At 42.1% G+C, this 20,308-nt stretch overlaps 1 protein-coding gene across 1 annotated transcript in view; it reads right to left on the reverse strand.

The window, feature by feature from the left end:
* Positions 1-9,580: 9,580 nt before the first annotated feature.
* The window catches only part of LOC140343702 (TSC22 domain family protein 2-like), a 37,984-nt gene continuing 27,256 nt past the window's right edge, over positions 9,581-20,308 (reverse strand). The window contains exons 2-3 of the mRNA XM_072430559.1: positions 12,041-12,092; positions 9,581-10,885 (exon numbers count right to left, since the gene is read on the reverse strand). Of these exons, the coding sequence (XP_072286660.1) occupies positions 10,640-10,885; positions 12,041-12,092 (298 nt within the window). The 3' untranslated portion in view covers positions 9,581-10,639. The remainder of the gene's footprint in view (positions 10,886-12,040; positions 12,093-20,308) is intronic.

A 20,308-nucleotide genomic window follows, 5' to 3' on the forward strand; every position in this document is an offset into this window, starting at 1 on the left:
CCCAGATATGTGTTAATGGGGTGACTCGATCCGGTCTTACTGTAGCACTCTTGCAGCTCGCTCGCATTGGTGGCATGTTTGTTGCTGTTATCATTTAGTGACAGACAACTCCTGCTGGGGATGTAGAAGTGTGATAGCTGCCTGGTCTGAGCAGGATATCCTCATGTCAGTAAGAAATCATTGGCATTTTTATTTAGGCCTAATGTAATAAAATTCAGAGCATTGTCAGCTCTGCTATACCGGGACCGGCACACAACCATCTGCTATCAGTAGGGATCAGAAAAATCTAGTTTATGTTTTGAAGAAATTTTGGTAAAATTGGGAGATTTCCACAAATTTTGCAGTTTTGTCAAAATCCATTGGTTAGTGGAATTAGAAAGATTAGGTGATGTGTGAGTATTATGGGATATAATTATCTTCTGGGGTTTGGAGGGGGGTTCAACTATCACAGACCTGTTTTGGTTGCCCTAGTACTCACCCCATAGGTACCAGAAGCTATGTATGGATCATAGATTTCCATTGCCCAAAATCATGATTAAGATCTCATGTCAGTACAAGCTTGACACCCCCTTGAATCCCTCCCAATATGATAGAGGTCCATTGTGGATGTCAGAAAGGCAAATCATGTCTGGCCACTAGGGACCTCTTTTTTATACTACTGAGGAGGACGCAGCGGGGAGTCCCCTCCTCACCCTCCCAAGTACAGCGTTCTTTGTATAGCACTCCTTCCTTCTGCATGCATGTAAACCCTATCAAAGTATTCCCCCTTTAATACACCAATTCCTTCATTTTCATACCCGTGATTTTTTTTTTTTTTTGTGAGGGGGGTGATAAGTTACACTTTAACAAAGTAAACAATGAAGATTTCAGGCAGCATACAATCAGCTTGGTATGGTAAAACAAACACCAGCAGGTTCAATCTTTTGTTACTGATAAAAGGAAACATTCTGTACAGATACAAGGTCATAGCATGGCTGACATTCCACAGACGGCACTTATCCACTGATAAAACTAAAGGTCATTGGGTTTATTTTCATTCAACCAATGCAGCCTTTCCTCAACTTAGAAAGTAAAGATTTTCAAGTGACACTGAACTACTTGTAAATATCTGATTATTCCAAGCACAAGGGGCGGGGGTCTGGCACAGAAGGAGACTTGACCTTTCTATGCAGGTCTTGTCCCTCCCCCAGCCTATCACTGGATAGTAAAGGAGAAGCAGAAGACTGATGAGGTCATCTCTCTGTAGCTCTGCTCTCTCCTTATATGGCCGTATATAGCATATGAGTTCTGCAACACCAATGATTTGCTGCTCATGCTGCTTCTTTCTCCCTCAGTCTAAGTTCTGCTGTACATGTACTGCATATAAGTATGTCCGGAGGGGCAAATATATCCCCAATTTTCCTGCAATAAAACAGAAGTATCAACACTTTTCACCAGCTTCACAATGGAAGAAGCACTTATAGGGGATTGGCACCAGACAATGCAAGTGAGGCAACTTGTACACATGCAATCCAACTAATAATATCGGTTACATTGCTGAGGACCCCATTCTACTTTCTGATACAATTTGACAAATACATTCTGAGTACATCAAAACAAAAGATCTGCAAAGTTTTGGAGTTTCTTTGGAAAGCAGCCACACGCTTCAACTGATCTCAGTTCGGTAAAAATTGTTTCAGAATAACAACAGCTCCAATCATTTTTCCTGTTTGATTGCCACGCGGCCGATATATCGTATATAGCATTAGTCCCATCACTATAGCAATGCAAACAAAAAACACCAATGTGCTCCAAACGGGTGACTCGCATGGTTTCGGCATAATACAGTACCAAACACTTTGAGGTCTCGTTAACATTATTTCCTGCAAAATTAAAGGAATTCAAGATGTAACCGCAAACCACAACACTGATGGGGACATTTTGTTCCGGAAGGCTGTGCACACATGATGTCTCTGTAGACAAGCTTGCCAGATCAAACCAGAACATGATACGTTAGTCTTGTGTACCATGTAAGCCGATTGGTTTATAATCGGTAAAAGGAGATTTTAGGTTGCTCTTTATGTACTGAAGACCCCATTATGGGTGTGAAGGTTTTCTTTGCATGCTTGGACATGGCATGGAAGGTTCTAGTTCAGCTTAGGGGAACCTCGAATTTATTGAGGGTCACTAATTGGTGGGTTTGGTGGCCCAAAGTGGACCTAAAGCCTGCTAACATATCTTCTACCAGGTTCAGTCCAATTGTAGCTATGGTTCTGAGATATACAAGCCGTTATGCTGTCAGGAACATGGGACCAAGCAGCTTGGTCCAACCAGATTCATTACAATCTCTGCTCTATTGTACAAACCTCACAGTAAAGGCCTATACAACCATCCTCCAATACTTGATTCTTCTACAACTTACTCATGTAAGCCCTCTGGCTGTCAGGAACATGGGGCCAAATCCACCAAAAGCAGGCTGATCCAAGTAGCACATACTTAGCAAAATAGCTTAGAGGAGTGTGAGCTCCCTCCGTATCCAGGAAGACATGGCATGCCCTTACCAATGCGCGCCATGTTTGTTTCTGCAACATACTATTGGGAGAATGTCCTTACTAGCAGAATCTATAATAGGCTTGGAAGCCTGAAGACATTAGGCCAACTTGTTTTGGAGGTTTTAGAGTTTGGCCTCCACAAAAATTGTCATAGTATTGGATATGTATGGGCTCAGGTTCTCCTCAGTTCCAAAGACATGCTTTAGAAGATGGTTGTGTAGGCCATGAAGACTGTTTGCTGATGGAGAACTGTCCAACCAAATTCATTACAAGCTCTGCCCTATTGTATAAATCTCGAAGTACAGGCCTTCACAACCATCTTCCAAAACTTTGATTCTTCTACAGCTTACTCTAGACCAGTGGTCCCCAACCTTTTGGCCGTCAGGGACCAGTAAATGCACGAACTATAGACCGCGCATGCGCGGGGAGCCGCGTGTCACTCAAAGGGGAAGAAACTTACCCTATAGTGAGGTCATGATGCCAGAACCCACTCATTCTCCCATCTCAGGTCTGAGCCCGCTATGGGAGAGTGGGCAAGTTGTGTCCAGAGACACAACCTAGCCACTGCCCTGAGCCTGCGATCAATACGGGAAACATGGTCCTCCACTCTGGCCAGTGCTTCTCTCCAAGCAGGGTCCTTTCCCTGACCCCACTGGGGGGTGCACCGGCTGTCAGATGGCCGCGGCCCACTAGTAGACTTGGGCTTGGGGACCTCTGCACTAGAGAACCTCTAGTTTATTGGGTGACATCAGTTTGTGGCTTTGGCTTAGAGGTGATCTAAAGTGAACCTGAAGCCTGCTAACACCTCTTCTACCCGGTTTGGTCCAGCCACAGATATAGCTCTGGAGATATGTAGGCCCTCTGGCTCTCTGGAACATGGGACCAAATCCAACAAAAACAGGCAGGTCCAAGTGGCAGATACTCAGTAACATAGAGGAGTGTGTGGACTCTCCCCGTCCAGGAAGACTAAGAGAACAAAAGAACCACATCAAAGCTTTAGGGGTCCAAAAGGTCTGAAGACATTAGGCCAACTTGTCTCTGAGTTTTTAGAGTTTGGCCTCTATGAAAATTTCAGTAGTGTTGGATTTCTATGGGCTAAAAGAAAACCCTCATCAGTTCCAAAGATATACTTTAGAAGATGGTTGTGTAGGCCTTGAAGACCACTTTTTCATGGAGAACTGTCCAACCAAAGTCATTATAAGCTCTGCTCTACTGTACAAACCTCACAGTACTGGCCTACACAGCCATCTTCCGAAGCATGGATTCTTCTGCAGCTTACACTGGGGATCCTGCAGTTCGTTGGGTGACATCAGTTGGTTTGACATTGTGGTGACCTAACATGGAAATGAAGCCTGCTAACACCTCTTCTAGCAGGTTTGGTCCAATCACAGCTATGGCCCCAGCGATATATAGGCCCTCTTGCTTTCAGGAACAAGTGACCAAATCAATCAAAAGCAGACTGGTCCATGTAACAGACACTAAGCAGCATCACTTGGAGAAGTGTAAACCTCTTCATGTCCAGAAAGTCTGAAAGGTGTTGTGAAAAATAAGTTTAGAAGTCAAAGAGATCTGAAAACAATAGGCCAACCTAATATGTGGGCTTAAGGGTTGGACGCGTGGGAGTTAATAGGAGGTTTGGGAATAGACTGGCTCCTTAGTTCCAAAGAGAGCGATGCAGACCTTGAAGACCCCTTTTTGGGGACTGCCTAACCACTCCACCTCCACTCTACAGTATCAACCTCACACCAAGAAACTCCACCATTTTTAGACCTCCAAACTACAAATTCAAAGACTATCTAGGAAATGGTATTTAGCAGAGCTGCAACATGTTAAACAAACTAGTCAGACAGCAGCACTCAACTAGATATCAGCACTCTCCAACCATTACCATGGACATCACAACTCTATACCCAATAGGCTCTTCATGCTTTTTACTAAAATTGTGTAAATCGGTCAGTTGACTTGCCACCATAGTGATTTAGCTCTTGGTGAGTGAGATGTGCCCGGGGTTCTTTGGCCACGTCAAAAGAGTTTTTTGCAGCAGAGCATTCCTGGATTGTGACCTTCACCTCTATCCGAATGCTTGGGGCTGATGGTGGGAGCCAGACCCCCATTCCAGACATGGAGGATAATGACTTAGGGGAGCATTGGGGTACACAATGGGATTGGAGAGCAACCAGTTAGAAGTTTGGAAGCAGTACACAAGTCCAATTTTACCACATATTTTTTTGTTCAGCCCCAGAGTGCCTCCATACCATCTGCAATGACCTTAAAGTGAATGGATAGTGAGTAGACCACTATGACCATTATTTCCTAAATACACTGAATCGAGCTACTCCACCCCTTTTAATGATTTAGTTGTCTCCACACTGTTGTCCTTTTTTTGCCCTGGGATATACAGTTACCAGGGAGCTGTTTTTATGCTCCCATCCCCAATTCCATGGACTATGCTAATTGCACCCTGACCAGGCAGAGGAGCTCCGGGCAATTCAGTGGAGTTGGGACCATAAACAAGGCCATTGTCTTTACAGCGCTATGACTGTTGTCACTACAATGGGTGATGAAGAGATTAGTGGAAAGTTGTTGCATCCTGAAACCATGGAAACTTCAACCCAACAAATCAAAACTCATGTCTTAAGTCTGTTCCCTACGCATGGAAATAAACAGTAAGATGCTGATTCACCGACTACTTCCCACAGCCCGGGGGCTTTCATAACAAATATACAGCGTGCAATAAGACCTGTAGATTCCATCACCATCATTGTGTGTTATGACACAAACAGCGCTTAATAAATGGAAATGTCAAAAAAGAAAAAACTAAATTATTTATATAATATATAGTCCAGTACAGCAGCCGCCAGTCGGTGGTCCACAGAAAAGATTGGACATTATTTATTCTAAAAAATTCTTATATTGTGAATGACAATTTTCACCTTCATATTGCACTAAATTCACAAACTGTACTAGAGACGGGAAAACAAGGCAGGCGCAGCGTGACGTCGGTGTAGTCTCAGGTTGTATGACGGAACCGTTACCGAGCCGTACGCTTCAGTATTGTTTCCACCATTACAACAGTCACCCCGCTCCGCCAATACCGATTCATTCCATTGTTTTATTTGTTTATTTCTCAGATTTAGGTAAGTGTGACCTTAGCTGTGTAATTTCTATATCTGTTATATATAATGGCATCAAATAGTCTGACTTTGATAATTATCATTTCTTGTTTGGTCTTAGAATGAAATAAACCCATAATGAGTGAGAAAAGCAAACTAATATTTTATATTTCTAGTAATCCCAAAGATAATACAACTAATGATAATAGTAACAATAGTAATACTTCACTTATCCGATCAATGAATCAGAGCCGCCACAGTCCTTGTCAGCACCATTAGGAAGATCATTATTACACAAATGGATTTATCTTTTTATTTCATATTAATGGTCTGCGAGATTTAAAAATATGAATTTATTGGTCCGTGAGGTTCTGAATGGTTGGCGCCCGCTGGTCCAGTGGACTCATTTATAGCATTGTCTATTTAGAGCAGCAGATGGTCGCACCTCAAACTGGGCGCTAATTCCTATTATATTGCTTGATGATAACCGTGCATTCACACAGCAATGCATTGTAACGCAATTTATAACTGTTGGGGTATCACAACTTAAAGATGTGATTGTTCTGTCTATTGGGGTGCTGCATTCAAAAAAATGTAAGCAAGCTATTTTTGGAATGTTGGTACATGCTGTGCTGCAGTGTTCTGGTAAGGGGACACTGGGGGTCATTATAAGTGGATAGCATGGTCATATACATTGACGCAACTCTCCAGTGGCAAGGAGCCTCCACTTCTGGTGTCTGTATAGGCCATGAACAGGCTGGGATTGTGACCTTCATATATGTGGTTTCAGTGTTGCCACTCCCTGCACTACTATGAGCTGGGTAGGGTGCCAATAATGAATGGTAACCCAGTGCACCAATGCATGCCATGTTTGTTTCTGCAACATACTAGTGGGAGAATGTCCTTACTAGCAGAATCTATAATAGGCTGGGACCATGCACTTTACATGCACAACATTCAGTGTAGCAATGTGCTACATAAGGTGTATTTGATGAGGGGGGGGGGGAGTTATTAAGAATGAATAACAACCTGAACGCACCAACGCATGTGCATTGATGTAGCTCACTACTAGTAGTAAACCCTACTGATCAGTTGGAATTGTACACTACACATGTGCAGCAGTGAGTGTTGCTTTGTGTTAGGGTGCAGAGCTGGTATGTCACATTTGGGGTACCATGATAAATCCATAGTAATGCAACGCATGTCACCTGCATTGCCATGCTTTGAGTTAATGCACTGGTTTCTGTAATAGGTTATGAGCAGGACAATATTGGGTCCTATACGCATGGAGCAGCCAGTGTTGTGTTGAAGTTGCTGTAAGATGTTTTTTGTTTCTGAAACTCAGTAATGAGAATGAGTGCCTACCGAAGGCTTTTATAAAATACCACAAACAGGCCAAGAGTGTACAGCAGTCAGTGTTGCTGTGGAATGCACTGCGCTGTGTTGATAAGGTGCATTTGGGGTGCCATTAGGAATGAATGACAACCCAATGCATCACTACCCACTGCAATAATACACCTGTCTACAACTCACCTATGGGATCATATTCTTACTCCCAGGATCTGTAACGGGCCATAAACAGGCAAAGATTGAGCGCTCTACATGTGCACCAGGCAGGGTTGCTGCATATTGAGGTGCAGCGTGCTAGTAAGATGCATTAAAAATGGCAACTCATTCACATTTAGGCAGTCAGCCTAATTTTGTTGGCGGAGACTTTTCCTATATAAACCCCCCTATGATATACAAATAAGGGTTCCTTAGTCCCAAAACCACCCTCCTAGGATGATGATGCTGCACCTCCATGGATCTCTGGGTACAGGAATCCATGACACCGGCAGATGATATTCAGTAAGAGCAAAAGAAAATAAAAACCTTTAATGCATCTATTGGGTAAGCTGCAACCTTTGAAATTTTTGCTCTATTTTGGCTTTTTTGGTTTAGCACCCAGTGTGACATTTCACTTTCTGCCTCCATATCGCAGGAAACTTTGTGTCCGCCTCGCACAGCACAAAGGTCGCAGCTCTGCACCAGCGCATGTATTCCTTTTCTGGCCTTGATTCTGGGTGTCACCCGCAGCTGCCATGACTACAGGAAAACAAACATACTACAAGACACAATCTCGCTTCTGCCCGGGTGGGGTTTCACTATTTTTCTCCTCTGCTGATGCTTTTGTGGTCATATTCTAACCAGCCGTGTCACCGCCGTTACAAACTGCAAGACTGCTCACCAACCAGATGAATGAGGCCATTGTAGTTCACTGGGTCGCAGCACTTTAATGTGCAAGGCGGAAACAAAGATTTCATTACAAAAAAAATCAGATTCAGTATCCTATTCAGGCAATACTGGGTGACAACGTGCTGGACCATCTCCTAATTGTGCTCCTGTGTTGTCACGTCTCCTACGGCACAATATATATGAGCATGGACCGCTGTTGGCACCAGCAGCAAATCTGCCCTCGAATCGGCCATGCTGCCAGGATGGGGCTGCAGTATATCAGGTCTTAGGCTGCTAAAGCTCGGATGAAAGAAATGGGGCTTTTTTGTTCGCCTTTTACGCACTTCATCAGCTACATAATAAATCCCTGGATTGGATAAAGAATGCCGAACCAGGTTTTCCTCTGAGTCTGCACCGGGGTGCCGTAACAACCCAAGTGCACATGTGGAAGACAGGGACAGCGCGTTGTCACTCCTTGATAGGAAGGGCTTGAACAGGAATCTTCCTGGCAGGATTATCAGGATTTATATAAAAGCATTGGAAATGGCATTTAAATCCTATATGGGGGTTTTAGTGATTGTGCATTTTAAAGTAGAACTCCAGTCAGTTTTTATTTAGTTTTTGTCACATTTTTTATTTAAAGCGTTGCGCTGCAGCAACCGAAGGTGCATTTAGGTTCCATTAAGAATGAATGGCAGGGCACCAACACATGTCCGAGTAGTAACACATTGGGCCGGATTCATTAAAGCTCACCTGAAGGCTGGAGTGGATACATTTTCATCAGTGAAGCTGGGTGATCCTGCAAATCTGGAATAGATTTCTTAAGTCATTTGCCATTTGTTTGCTTTTTTGTTTTTAATCCTGGATCAGATCCATTCCATTCACTGATGAAAGTGTATCCTCTGCAGCCTTTAATAATAATTTTAATAAATCAGGGCCATTGGAGGCAATAAGCCCACAAGCGATACAAAATCAGGAACAAGAAAAAAAAGGGTGAATCTTTACTCAATGAGGGGATTTCCAGACTTACGAGAAATCTCCTTTCACTTTCTGTTTCTATGAAGGGAATTTTTTCTAAAAAAGCTCAGTTGTTTATAATTTAGGTAAACGCTAATTTTAATTAAACCGGAGAATTTATTTCAGTGTCTGCCCTTTGTGTATTGCTAGGCAGTGGTCTCTCTCCAGCGATTGAACCAGCCCCCTCCAGTAATGACAAAAAGGGGGAGGGGCCTGAGCAACCGCTGGAGAGAGACCGCTGCTCTCATGTAAAAAGCTTTCTGTTCACCGCACTGCTAGGGATGGATGGAGTTCCTGTACAGCAGAATGTCTCTTTCACATGATTGGCAATACAGTATTCTCCACAGAATTTTATTTTTTAGCTGGGCGGTTGGCAGCCCCTGTAATGTGATGCAACTTTTCAATAACCACCCAATAACAGCCGAGTGGTTACTGAAAAAAGCCCGCTGGTGCGCCTGGCTAAAAGGGGCTGGGGAGATCACTTCAATATATTAATCAAGTAATATTATAGATCAGGGCTGTACACTCCTTGAGGGCAAAAACCCACGCACAATAGCAAGGCGGTTCAGAAAAAAATGTCCTTAATATAAAAATCCTTGTCTGTCCATTCTCCCACCCGGAGGACTGGATTTGGACCCCCTGAAGTATAATATGAATCAGTATTTCCCCCTCAGATTCCTTGAATCAAACAAGAACGAAACATGCTTGTTTAGAAATATAAAAAGTTTTATTGCATCAAATTATTTACACAGTAAGATCAGTGACAGTAACATTGACCAGTGGAAGATAAGTGATTCCATTGTGCCATGTCAGGGTATCATCGTCATTATAAAGTCATTAATATTGCCGGTCTGCAGTCTTCGTTTCCCCGGATTTTAAAGTGTCATGTGTGAATAATTTTTTTTTTATATTAATTTTTCAGCGGGCTCTTTATCAGCCCATGTCTGACATGGCAAACACATGAAGGCAAAAAAAATTAAGGAAACAGATTCTGTTCTGGACATATATAGATGAAATGGACTGAGAAACACATAGAGCAACACTGTCTGTCATACATGTAGCATATTCCAAGCCATCAGTGAGACTTTATGGCAACTGCTAAACCAAAAACGCTGAACTGCATAAACCTACAGCGCTTTCATTTCATTTGTGGAGGCACCCAAAAAAAAAAACAGAAAAAGAACCTCCCCGCTAGCACTTAGCAGGCGTGTAACCGACTAACGACAAGATTGCTTCACAAAGTGATACCAAGCTCTTCTCGAATCAAACGCAACAATGATTCTTCACCGGTCTGTTGTCCCCCAAAGGTTTCCGTTCTCAGTTTTCCACGTGGTTTACAAGTCAAGCAAAACAGAGACGTGACCTCCAGGCTAGCTTTGTATTCCCATGGTTAGCCGACCCTGTCTATAGCTGTCCATGGTCATCGTCGGCAGCTGCTCTTGGCATTGCGCTAAAAAATAAAAAGGCCCGCCTCCGAGCAAGACAGCTTCCGCAGCGGGCGAGCGCGCTCCCATCGGCACTCTTTCCCAGAGTAGTCCATGAGTGGCTTCACTCACTCTCGGAGAAAAGACTTTGTGAGGAAGCTTTGCTCTAGCTCTGGTACAACTCAGGGGTGCCAGCTTAGGCTAGTCAACGACCCTCCAGGCCAAGGTGACACTTTAAAGAGGGAGGAGGAAAAAAAAAACAACTTTTTTCTCTCTCATATCGAAGGAGACAAATAGGTAACAAGTTCAGTGGCTCTGCCCACTCCATAGACAGAGCCACTTAGACTGCAGATCCTGCTGAGCGTGGTTGGGATGACTTTAGGTATTCTAGGTTTGCATTGCCTGACATTTCCTCGGAAGGTAGCCGGGATTGGAATTTCTTCATTTGCTCCGGGCTGGCCAGGTTCTTCAGTAGACAGTTTTCTCTTTCCAGCTGAGAATTTTTCTCCACCAGCTCCTTAATTTGCTCTTTTAGAAACTCTACCTCTTCTCTTACTGCATACATGAGATGATTCTTTACCAAATCCTAGGAAAGCAAATTAAAGTGGAGGTTAGAATCAATGCAATTACAACCTGGTACACATCAGCCATCTTTATATACCAATATGGAAAATACAATAAAAGTCCCACGCGCTTGGGTTTGGATACCCAGACGGAGCCCATGAGCTGCATTTGAGCACCTGGAGACTTTATTTTAAGCACGCACAATGCAACAGAAGAAAGGTCTGACGCATTTTGCACCATGGTACTCCGTAACTAGGCTGGAGGATGCCCTCTGTGTATTTGCATCCATATTTAGCTAAGGCTAGGCTTGTGAGATAGAGACATGGAGCGAGTATGCGTGTGAGCCTTCCCCTGGGGGGGGGGGGGGGCAATGTGGGGTGAATCTTGTTGTCCGATAAAAAAGGTACCACATTCACCTATCCAGCATAGGCTTCTGGCCTAGACCTTAGACAAAGATGGTGTCACCTGATACTGAAAAAGCAAGGAATCCCAAATCTTAAAGGAAAAGTAATAATGGGACTTATGGGATAATTTAAAAGGGGAACGAGCCAAGATAAAGGGCTCCATTGCTGCATTTTGCATGATCTGCTTTAATATAAAACAGGTGAAAATGATGCTAATTAGGTAAATTGTATTTAAATGTATTAAATTTTGCAATTTATTATTGGTTACTATATTGAAATGATGAAATCTTCCTAAATGACATGCATGGATATGTAGATAAATAAAGTATAATAAAATATTGTTCTAGGTGTAAATAGGTGCACGCCGCTTCCTTCCCAAGGAATGGGATTCCCAAATGTGAGATGGACACAGCCCACAGTTCATATTGCAGTGCCGTGCGATCCAATGGGATTTCAGGAGCTGGGTGGTGAAATCTGCTCAGCAACAAGCTGGCTACAGGATGCAGCCTTATGGGAAAACAAGGAGAGACACTCATTGCAAATAATTATAGGCTGACCGCTATGCACTGATAATATGCAAATTCTGCAGCACAGGATAAAAGGGCTCCCAAGATAAAACCCACTGCGTGTGAAGCTCTGCAGGACAATTATGCAAAATGTGCCGAATTGTTAACCTCTTCCAGGGGGCTTTTGTATGCAAATTGCATTTTTAAAAAGACCCTGAACTACAAAAAGACATAAAAAACATAAAATATCCTGGAGATAAAACTCACCATGGCTTGCTCGATCTTGTTATCAATTGCAACCACACTTGCTCCTGAAGCACTGTAAACAAAAAAATAAATAGATTTTACTATAACGAACATGAAATATGCCTAAATATCAAATCTCCATTATATAACACGACTTCCAATGCATCCTTATGGCAAGAAAATGCAGCATATTTCCCCTGGGGGTTTCAACCTGACAGCTCAGACAATGCAAAGGAGGAGGAAGTGTTTTGCTGTTCCAGTCCAAACCAGGAAAATCCTGCTCTAACCGACCAGCCATGATTTCCTAGGCGATGGAACAAAGCTCAGGCATGTCGGCAAAATGTCAGCAAAACATTGCAATGCATAAAAAGAGTCATTGCAAGGAATTTTAATGCTGGGTTTATAATGCAACATCAATTGATAACAAAGAAAAATACATCTTGCAGATAAAACAGTCATTGTATTAACATTAAGATATAAATAAGCATTAGGAATATAGGAAATTTATAAGACTGGGTAATAAAATACTGGCATGCTCTGATAACAATAAAAACAGATAATATAAAATGTATATATTGCAGCATAGAGGTGCAAGACACCGCAGCAGCACAATAAATGTAATTCCTAGACATGTATAGCAATATATATATGGAGGTAAACCGGTCACAAAATTTACCTGTTATCCAGTTTAACAGAGACGACGTCAGTCCCCAGCAAAGAGGAGAAAAAGGAGATAGAAAAATTGTGCAGCTCGTACACGGCCACCTCCATTGGGTAGTTACACATTCCTGTACTCATTTCTGCAGGGAAATAATAAACTGGGCTGAACCTTCCCCAAGCTACTAATGTATTATATCCAGCAGCTGTGCGTTTTGGACGCGGCGCCTGAATGGATGAGGTTGGGGCGGTCGTTAGATTTGTATTGCTGATGCAACAAGGAACAGACTGACTGCTATTTCAGAGCTCCAAGTCATTTTATAGCTGTGCTTGGTGACATCATATGGTGTCACCCTCCTATGCAAAGAGACTGCCTTCGTAATTCCTGCCCCCAGCTCCAAACACACAACTAATAAACAGTCTCACCGCAGCACACTGACATACATTGCCAAAATAAGTGCTGTCAGAATGCTGATTATGTTTTAACCCCACGTAGCCTGGCAGGAAATATGTTCACCTTCCTTGGGTATGGATTGCATTTGGCATATAAATATTTACAATGAGACAATGTTGCTATATAATACAAAAGCAATAATAAAATCTGATACATTTTCTTTTGTTTATGAAGCGCCGACATATTACACAGCCCTGTGCAAAACTGAATTAAATTTTGATAAAATTTCACTTGCCATGCATGACAAATTTTAAAATGATCCCTAAAGCAGCTGCCCCCCAGGGTTTACATGTCCAGGCGTCTAAGATCATCAGTTTACCCTGGCGCTTGCTTGTGGTTTGGTTAAAGTGGCCACCTGGTGCTATGGGGGTCCTGCAAATAACCTGCCATGAAAAGCTACATGATGCATCTAATGAAATGCTTCGCTAACCTAAAAATCTTTAGCACTTCCAAAGGAAAACTTGCGGCTGTGCCTTCTCTTTGGAAAATGAGGACAGCAGCCAGCTTTGTTTTGGAAGTGCTTTGGATGCCTTTTTAGCTTAGCAAAGCTCTTCATTAGATGCATGATGTAGCTTTTCATGGCGGGTTATCCACAGGACCCCCGTAGCACCAGGTGGCCACTTTAACCAACCGCAAGCAAGCGCCAGGATAAACTGATGATCTTGGGTGCCTGGAATATGAAAAGTTTGCTGGGGATCCCTTTTAATGTATGACATTTTTAACTGTTAAAGACAGATTACTTCCTAGATTGTAAGCTCTTCGGGGCAGAGCCCTCTCCTCCTGTGTCACGGTCTGTATCTGTAAGCCCTATTTAATGTACAGCGCTGTGTAATATGTTGGCGCTATATAAATCCTGTTTAATAATATTCTTTAAACTACCCTCATTTCTATGATAAGGCTTTGCGGATTGTGGCTTGGTTTTAGGCTTTTGTGTTCGGAAAGCATGGTCTCCACTGCCACAAAATCATCCACATAACAAACCCTTCCTCTATTAGTATTATTAAACGGTATTTAAATAGTGCCAACATATTACGCTGCGCTGTACATTAAATAGGGAACCCTGTACCTTGTCATCCCTGCCGCCGTCCTGACATTTTAAACAGAAAATAATAATAAAGATTTATATAGCACCAACATATTACGCAGGGCTGTACAATAAATAGCGATAGTATCAATCAAAAGTATTTCATGAAACTATTTTTTTTTTTTTGCCGCGCTTCTCTTCCTAAAATACAAGCACGTCACAGCCGCATACAATTCTATGGCTGGGTCATAGGCCTATGGCTGGAATACAACTTACCTATTACTATGTAATTTATATGGCATATACTGGAATAATAAGAATAATAATAATAATATGTATTAATTTAGAGCCACAATATATGTTACAGAAATGATTGGGGCTATGTGTGATATAGAAAAATGAGCTGAATAAAAGCTTTGCACCAGTAAGGATTTCCAGGTTGTTTTTTTTGTTACTTATACATATATATATATATACACATATAGTATTACATGACCTAAATATATTTTATTCCATATTAAGCTTATCATTATACCCTGCAATGAGAATTGCAATCTTCAGTTCTGCTGCCCGGAATCCCTAATTTCCTCACATGTATTACACATCTCGAGGTGTCCAATACCTGTGGCCCCTGCCGCTCTCTGTGGTTCCACCCGCCAGCTCCTTTATCTATAGGGGAAACAACATTATCATGGAGGAAGGTAGAACCATAGCATGCTATAGGGGACGCAGGCATCAGAGTAAAGATCCCGACTGTGGCTTCGCAAGAGATGGATGGTGAAATGAAGCCTTCCTTACCTCCAGACATTGGTGATATAAGAAGAAGCCTTCCTTACCTCCAGACATTGGTGATATAAGAAGAAGCCTTCCTTACCTCCATGATATAGGAGGAAGCCTTCCTTACCCCCAGACATTGGTGATATAGTAGGAAGCCTTCCTTACCCCCAGACATTGGAGATATAATATAGGCGGAAGCCTTATTTCCTAGATGTCCCTGTGCAGCTCTCAGTGCCTGGCTCCCCCTGGTGGACTCTCTGCTCCTTGCTTTTTACAAACACTAGAATCATGTTTACACTCAGAAGACAGAACAATGTGTTCCCTTTGCCCTGATGCAGCCACAATAATACCGAAGTGTTTGCGGCTTCTCACACAAACCAGATACATTTTGTTTCCACGCGAGCTATTTGCAAGGTGTGGTCGTCCCTAATGTGACCTCATTCAGACTCAATATGATCCAAAGATTAGGTCAACTATGTTTTCTATGCTAAGCACTTTTTCATTTATTATTAACTGCGTGTAAAAATTTTCCATAAAGATGTTTCAACTCTCTCAGCAGATGTATATTAGAGAACAGTATGTTCCCCTCCCCCGTACAAGGCTGCTAGGTCTGAGAATGGCAAATATTGGGTATATGGCACAACACTTCCCAATCTTCTAAGGATTAGCCAAACCTTCTCAGAGGGTAAATGTATTGCTGCTGCCCTAAGGCTGAAAACACAGCATGGTGCAAGTGGGGACACTGTTGCATGGTCCTTAGGAAACAAACAATATGTGATCAATGTAGAGCCCCTATTTAAATAATTACCTACAGCTGCACAGAGCCAGATCCATGGGGTCACCAGTTTGGTGCGGAGGAACCCGAGTGTCCTGCACACAGCCCTGACCCCAACCCTACTGGGCACCAATGGGATGAATTAAAATGGTGAGCCAAGTCTTCTCATCCATCAGCACCTGACCTCACCAATAGGGGGCAAATCCCGCCATCAGTACCTGACCTCACCAATAGGGGGCAAATCCCGCCATCAGTACCTGACCTCACCAATAGGGGGCAAATCCCCACCATCAGTACCTGACCTCACCAACCATCAGTACCTGACCTCACCAATAGGGGGCAAATCCCCACCATCAGTACCTGACCTCACCAATAGGGGGCAAATCCCCACCATCAGTACCTGACCTCACCAATAGGGGGAAATCCCCACAGACCCTCCAAAACTTTGTACAAAGCCTTCCCAGAGGACTGGAGAGTGTTTTAGATGGCTATTACCATATTAATGGCCATGGTTTTGAAATGGGACGTCCAACAAGCTGAAAAAGACATGGCCAGTGGAGCACAACGTTTTGTGGCCACCTTGATGCTACCTGATCTCCATCTTCATGGACAGATATTATGTCAAGAGGAAATATTCAATTAGGCTTGCAGTGGGCAAACTTTGCTAAAATTAAAGGGGAGAACCCAGGCTGAGCATGATTGGTAGCATGATGTACACCGGTGAGGAAACAAAAATCAGGCAGGGAGTAGGGAAGCAATCTGCAAGCTCTAAAATGCAGCTATCCTCATTGTGCTAGAAGTCATGCGCATTGCATTGTGCATTAATTACCCTGAAAATGTTGTCCCTGTCCTTTAGGCAAAGTACTATAAAGCAGCAAGATTTGGTGTATTATCATATAAAACACAAGGCACACTTACGCTGCATGAATTCTTCCTCCTTAATCAGAAGATACAAAATACTAAACAATCTAACAAGTTCTTTTTGCATTTCTCACTGGCCTTCTTATTCTTTTCCAGGCATTCTGCTGATCTTTATATTATTGAAGTGGATTATGTAAACTTAGAACTGAACAAACACAATGTGTGTGCGGTCCACATCCGTCATCTGCTGGTAGATGCAGGAAAAGCATGAGACAGCTCAAGGTATCGCAAGAATACAATGAGGGTCGCATGTTTTGTAGTCTGCAAGTGTGGCGACATATTAATGTCGGGGTTTAGGATTTACTGTACAGTAAAGAAATGTTTGCTTGATTATTACAAATTATTATTAAACAGATACAGACAGTGACGAGGAGAAGAGTCTGCCCAGAAGAGCTTACAATCTAAGAGGTATCACCCAATAGGAGGGGTGATGTGTGAAATATACATATAAAAGTCAATACATAAGTCAGGCCTATTGTGTGAAAGCCGGGCGATCACTTTGTATTTGGTTTGCGGTGAAATCTGTGCCAAACAACTAACCGCAGCAAGGTCACACAATAAGTTGTCATTAAATCAATGCATGACTAAAGGATGGAATGTTCATCTCTATAGGCAAAGAAAATGTGACAAGCTCCGATATCAATATGTTGTTTGATTACATTAAGTTTGTTCCAGGACACCAATCACACCCGACATGGAACAAGAGGAAGACAGTCTACAGAACCATTTCATTCTGGTTTATTATCACTTTCCTTTAAGGGTAACTCTAGCTTAGCCATAGGCGGGGTGAAAATAAACTATAAAAAAAAAAAAAAAGAAAAAAGCTTGTTCTGCCAGCATGCTGCAAGGAGACCTTATTTCCTGGGCAGACCTTCTACAAAAAAGGTTCAACACCCCCCGCTGAATCAAAGCAAAGGTTTTCCAATCAGCAATTAACATAATCTTTGCCGATTGGAGAAGTGTAGCACCATCCCCATCTGAATCGACATTAGAACTCTTCAGAGAGACTGCTGCTTCCTCAGTTTTATTTTCTGAAGAACACGAGCTGCAAAACATTGTGCACCTGGAATGTAAACCTGAAAAGTTTATTTGGGCTATAAGTACACGTGACTACCTACACAATATGGCCCAGATATGTGTGAAGGCTTTAAGTCCCCCGCTATATCATCAAGAAGAATTCATACACCAGTTCATATTTCTGATCTGATACTTCTATCTATTATAATATGGGACATTTCCAATTGTTGTGTGAGCAACAAAGCAATCAAATCTTAATTAGGAATTCCCAAACTTTGCTTGATCAATTGCATCAGTTATGTAACTCTCCCCGCTATTGGTGGTTACAGTAGGGGTGAGGCATTGATGGTGCAAAGAATCAAACGGGATGATAGGTGCATGGTGATAATGTATTAGGGTAATGGCATGACTATGGAGCCCCAATGAGGGGCAGTCAGTGACATGACTACGGACTTTGTACAGCACTGTGTAATATGTTAGCGCTATATAAATACTGTAAAATAATAATCGGGTCAGTGATAGGTGCACAACCAAAGTACAAAATCAAGGCCTCTTAGATACCCATCAACCAGTGTATGAACCCCCTGTCAGATCCTTGCAGAACCCTAAAATCCCAACCCAAATCCAATACTAATTATATCAAATATATAAAATCAATACAAATGACACTTCTACAAATGTGAAAAGATGATTCTTCTGTGGAAATTCCCATCCTGTATATGGAGATTCAGCCTTCCATATATCATACAGGCAAAGCTCGCACTTTAAGAAGCTCATTGTCAGCAGTAAACAATTAGAGGTCAACAGCGAGCGAGGAAAACAAGTTATCTGTCAGCAAGCTTTCCCTGTTTGTAAGAACTTATAAATAGAGAGCGGGCTGCAAATAGAAGCAGGATGTCTGGCTTTTGTACAAGTTAGCTTTACCAGAGATGAATAGAAGTTACACAGAAGGATAAAAAAGTCTTCATTTTATTTCATTATATAACATTTTCTAACATAAAACAATCTGGCAAGAACCTCCAGTGTCTTCCAGGATGCACAAAACAGCACCAAGAAATCTTTATTGTTGAGGCCGGGACACTTAATATTTGATGGTTTACAAAGCACATGATGTATGGAAAAGTTTATTTTGGTTACAACATTGGAATGTTCAGTTAAAGCCAATTTCCAGTTCTTATACGCTTTTCTTACTGTTTGTTTTTTTCATATACATTGATTCGGCTGTTTCCCACTCTGCTTTATTTTCTATCATTTGTATATCTATGAAAGACATTTATAAAAGATTTACGAATAAAGCCAGTTACACCTATACTGTGCCAAACCTTAACTTACCTGTCCGTGACCCAGAGATTACCCATCAAGCTGCTCAGTTGCATGCTAAAATCTTTGCAGTTTGTGTACCAGTGGCAAAAATCCTCTCCTTGGAATTGAAAGTGCGCTGCAAATGTCAGGGCCTGGATTTTAGGGAGCAATAACTGGGCTTTTAGGGATTCTCTGGGATGGGCACAGGTAAATAGAAGACTTCCAGGGCAGGGCAGACTGCTTCAGTGACTGGTATATATGCCGTTACCTATGCAAGCATGTTTAATTATGCATTGCAAACACACAGCAAATCCAGTCAGCATGCACTTTGCTTGATTGTGCTGGATCCGTACGCCATCATGCACATATATTTTCTACAAAATCAATCCATATGCTTCTTCTGGTTGCCACTGTATCCAATATATTAAGCAAGTGATAGGCAGGGAAGGTGGTTATTGTAGTCACACTTTAAAGCCAAACTAATTCCAAAATTAAACAAGGCAAATGCTAATAGTAATCAGGTTGATAAGTGAACGCTGACAATGAAGCAAAGTGCTGAGCTGTTATTAGGAAACTGCAAGGCAGAGGAGGTCCTGGCTGTGCAGGTTGGTGCTTTAGCCAAACAATGCTACACAATGGGGTTTGATGAATTAGTATTAATTTTATAAAATAGTACAATGATCAATAGAATTGGGTAAAGAATTTGATTTTGACTTATAAGAAGATGGATATGTGAATGTAGAACCACATGCACTGACGCTCAGCCATTCTCTGCAAGGAAGACGCCTCCAATACTGAAATGGTAAATTGTTCCCTGAACTAATATGCGGTCCGGGTAAAATTTCATGCTGCCCTGCGACCCACAGGGAACAGTCACAACCAGTCCCGCAAAAGGTGTCTTTTCCTATCATTAGCAGTAAAAGTTTAATAAAAATTAAAATTTACCAAAACCAGAGTTTTTTTGTATAAGTGAATCTTTTGTTAAGAAACATAAGCTGAGTGTTCACATCTCAGCATTCACTTATATTGTTACAAAATGTCAGGAAACAGGAAGAGATGTGCTTATTGCATTTTAACAGATACATGCTCCAGCACGCTCAGCGCCGGTCAGTTGCTAACGGAACCGCTTCCAATTTACTGCACATTTCTACCAATTCATAATACTTGTACATAAGGAATAAAAATGTCCTATACTTTACCCTTAGGTTATGATGATATGAAAGCACCTTGCTTTATTTATCCCTGCCATCTCATGATTTTATTACACTTTTATTTGCATTTTACATTTACATTGCAAGAATTAGGCTACGTACACACGTCCAATGGTTCTCGCCGATAATCGTCCCAGGGCTGATATCGGAC

The sequence above is a fragment of the Pyxicephalus adspersus genome, chromosome Z (assembly GCF_032062135.1).
Source record: "Pyxicephalus adspersus chromosome Z, UCB_Pads_2.0, whole genome shotgun sequence".
Lineage (NCBI taxonomy): Eukaryota > Metazoa > Chordata > Amphibia > Anura > Pyxicephalidae > Pyxicephalus > Pyxicephalus adspersus.